The 3,922-nt window shown below is 40.4% G+C and overlaps 2 protein-coding genes across 3 annotated transcripts in view; one reads left to right on the top strand and one right to left on the bottom strand.

Annotated features, from left to right (window-relative positions):
* The window catches only part of hars (histidyl-tRNA synthetase), a gene marked incomplete at its 3' end in the record, with an annotated part of 10,877 nt that extends 10,226 nt beyond the window's left edge, over positions 1-651 (bottom strand). Inside the window, 1 exon segment of one of the 2 annotated variants that reach the window (XM_014033182.1) lies at positions 464-651. In XM_014033182.1, the coding sequence (XP_013888636.1) occupies positions 464-553 (90 nt within the window). 2 annotated transcript variants of the gene reach the window in all.
* An 836-nt stretch (positions 652-1,487) lies between these two features.
* The window catches only part of ugl (ureidoglycolate lyase), a gene marked incomplete in the record, with an annotated part of 31,023 nt that continues 28,588 nt past the window's right edge, over positions 1,488-3,922 (top strand). The window contains 3 exon segments of the mRNA XM_014033180.1: positions 1,488-1,705; positions 3,178-3,306; positions 3,379-3,597. Of these exon segments, the coding sequence (XP_013888634.1) occupies positions 3,190-3,306; positions 3,379-3,597 (336 nt within the window).

The raw sequence follows: 3,922 nt of genomic DNA, 5'->3' as shown, positions 1-3,922 counted from the left end.
TATTAACCCTCCACATGTTTAATGTTAAATATATTAACCCTCCACATGTGTAATGTTAAATATATTAAACTCTCTACAGGTTTAATGTTAAATATATTAACCCTCCACATGGTTAATGTTAAATATATTCACTCTCCACACGTCATTCACCAGGCAGGATGTTGCATCATGTACTTTAAAAGTCTAACTTTATGTTATGTCATGTTTAACACGCCTGTGTCTGTGTCAGTCTGGTGTTAGCTTTAGCATCAGCTAGCTGAGCCGTGAATGAACCAGGCCGCCGGTGAAACCCAGCAGCCCGGTTCTGTTGACCCAGCCCCGGTGAGCAGCACTGTTAGGTGAAGCTAACGGTGACACCGGTAGGGAGTGGGCTGTTAGGGTCACTTCTTCCCGGCCTGGTTAGTTCCTTCCCTGCGGTAAACACATGAWGCTAGCCGCATGCTAACAGAACCGGAGCACTAACCTGCTCTTTGCTCGCCTTCTCAGATTTTAACTTCCGGACCACTTCTCCTTGGACTTTAATGGCCTCTTGTATCTGTGTCGTGTTCTCCATGGCTTCTCATTAGGTTGTGTCGTTAATTTCACCCAGAGCCGGCCGAAGCTGATTCTGGAGCTGCTGTCGACATGGACGGCGGAAGTGCGAACACAGATGACTTCCTGTCTGAATTTTCAAAGTAAAATCAGCATGTTACAGATGGCTTACTCTTATTTTTAGTTTTTAGTTTTGCATATTAATTGTATATAAAACCCATATCATGACAATAACATTTGAATATATTATCTCGAACTATTTTTAYTTGTACTTTTTAGTTTTTCAGAATTTTTAGAATTAAGTTGTAGTTCCAGTAAAGTCCACCAGATGACAGTGTTTGTTTCACCAACCACATTTATGACCCATCCAAGGGAGGTTCTGTAGAACAGTTATATATTCTGTGGAGTTTATGGACCCATCACATGGAAAGGAGGATTAAATCTAAAAGTGGGATATGGTGAAAAAGGCAAATATAGAGTTTAGATTAAAATGTTTACAAAAATTTCATTTTGTCAAAACATAATTAATAAAAACCTTATCAATGTATCATGTGAATAAATGTTCTGAAATATAATAATAAAAAAAATTTGAAGCACTTTTTTGAGCCGTAGCAACAGAAAACCTGATTTAGAGCAAAACATCTTACGATTTTCTGGTTTTTCCTGTGAGCTAGAAAAGCTTTTGTTTCTTTCCAACTGGGAAATCTCAATATTTAAATACTATTTAAAGTTTCCTCTTTATAATGACAGCAAAAATTCTGCATTTAATTACATAAAATTAGGATTCAGACCAAATGTTATTGTTTTATTGTAACCAACAAGACAAAGTAGGTCATATGTATGGACATACTGATGATATCAGAAAGATCAGTAAATTCAACACTTCATCTCTTACAGTGTGTAAAAGTACTTCAGCTTCAGCTGCAAAGCTGAGAGAAGCCAGGAGGAYGACTTTTACACAGATCAAAGCCCAACATCAGCACAGGACTTTAAACTGGTCCTGTTCAAACAGACTGGAGAGAAAACACATCCAAAGTCCAGCAGAGCGCTGATCGGGCCTGACTTCATCCAGCTGTGAGTATCTCTGCAGGAAACAGTTCTGTTCAAGAACGAGAGTTAGATCAGAGCCCTCTGTGAACACTTTCATCAGATCTCTGACTCAAACTACTGACAGGTAAAACCAGCAGGCAGACAAACCTGATGATYGTGTTGTAATTCAGTCTTAGTGAAATGTTTTGTGTCTGTAGGAAATAATCTGCAGGTTGAGCTTTGAAAAGACCAGCTTCATGTTTTATATCCTGTCTTTATCTAACTGTGCTGAGAAGTCTGTGAATGTTTAAACATGGCTTTATGTGTCAGATCTGCTCTGAGCCACTGCAGCATGAATTAAAGAGCTGATTTGAATAAATCTGCTTGGTCAAACAGGAAGAACAAACCTGTCTGCATCAGTTCCACTGAACTTTAAATTTACTGTTGATTCTAAAAATCCTCTCAAATATTGTAAATCGGTTATTTTACAGTGTAGCTCTGTCACATTCAAAGCTTAACATCTTTGTGCTTAATGAACATGTGTGTCTGTCACACTGGTGACTTTGGGATCAAACTTTGATTGACACCTGTCAAAGCAGACTTTGATGAGAGCTGAGGTATCACTTCTCTGTTATTCATGAAAAGTTAACAATTTTTATAAAGTTTTGGGTATTTTACCATTTATTATTAATATTTTATCAATCCTTGTATGAAACGTGATTTAGGTGAAATAAAGCAACATCGTAAATCATGAATGTTTCACCTGCTTCAGATGTTATCATCCATGAAACGGACATTATTAGGCATTATCAGTCCCATAGAATGGCTCCAGAATGTCCCACCTGTGCCGGTTAACAGGTTCCCCGTCCCATAGAATGGCTTCTGRTTGTCAGCTGGTTAGTATGAGGCATAAAACCACTATCTGGTTAGTATGAGGCATTAAAAAACTGGTTAATATGAGGCATAAAACCACTATCTGGTTAATATGAGGTATAAAACTACTAAGTTTAACTTTAGAGCAAATGACATGGTTAGCACTAAAGACACCGCCCTCCAATGGTTGTGTATTGTGGCCTTCCAAAAGGGCAATGGGTAGAGTGTCGGACCAGAGTGCAGGAGACCAGCATGGACACAAAAAAATTATTACAATATCTTTTGGTTATTTACACATTCATTGTCATTGATATATTAACCCACTAGGAGGCACTGTTGGGACAGTCTGAAGCCTAGAAGGCACAGTAGGGACCCTCTGAAGCCATTGTATGGGACTGATAACGCCTAATAACATCCATTATGTGGACTGATAACATCAGAATCCCATAAATTTTTCAAAAGCATAAAAATAAAGTTTTTTTATAAAGCTCTGTAATACTGTACATTGTGCTGATTTTATTTGGATTCATTGATTTATACATCTGAGTAAATCTGTTTTCAGGAGTTGTGATTGTAATATTGAGTAAAATAAACATGTTTCTCGTTTGTTTCATAACTGAGCAGCTTTAGTTCACTTCATCTTTGGCCAAAGAAAAATGCATGTGAGGCAAATACTGTTTATYTTTCCTTCTGTCTTCATGCAGACGTGTTAAAGATGTGGTAAAATGACTGTTTTGTTGATAGATTCTGACCACCATGGAGCTGTCGCCCCCACCCCCAGGTCTACAAGCTGAGTACTCAACACTKTTCACTTCTGGCTCCCTCCAGTTCCTGCAGGAGCTGATCTCCACCTTCGATGAGCAGGTGGACCAGGTAATGGGTCTTTTTATTTAAAAAAAGGTAAATGTAAAGAGAATGACGGCAGATTATTTTATGGTTCTTTAGATCTTGCAGCTGAGAGTTTCCAGAAAGGCTCAACTGGATCTTTCAGGTGACTTGCCAAACTTCTTGGAAGCCACTGAACACATCCGGTCTGACCCGACCTGGAGGGTGCTCCCCGTGCCCCCCAGGCTCCAGAGAAGGCATGTGGACATCGGAGACATGGCCCCCTGTGATACTGAGCGCTTCRTTCTGGCTCTGCAGTCCTCAGCACAAGGCATACAGGTACTCCCACAGACCCACACCTGTTTTACTTCCTGCTTCATTTCAACAGGAGACAGTCTCCATGTTGGAGCAGATTTGAGTCTGTTGTTMATCATCAGTTACAAGCTTCATGTGTTGAAATCAGGGGCAGTTCTAGGGGCGGAGCCACGGGGGCTTTGGCCCCAGCTGAAATCTTATTGGTCCCCTGAAGTGCCCCTGTCCTGCCACTCATCTGTCTGTTGCCCCAGAGCAGAGATTCTTAACCCATGGGCCGCGGCCAGCGCCACCTTGAGGGCCTAAAAAGAACAACAATTTTTAACTTTGGGCCACAGAGGGCCGTGGGACC

This window comes from Austrofundulus limnaeus, unplaced genomic scaffold, assembly GCF_001266775.1.
Source record: "Austrofundulus limnaeus strain Quisiro unplaced genomic scaffold, Austrofundulus_limnaeus-1.0 Scaffold1655, whole genome shotgun sequence".
Classification (NCBI taxonomy): Eukaryota; Metazoa; Chordata; class Actinopteri; order Cyprinodontiformes; family Rivulidae; genus Austrofundulus; species Austrofundulus limnaeus.
Note: the sequence above shows the minus strand (reverse complement) of the source record. Positions and strands in the feature narration are given on the sequence as shown.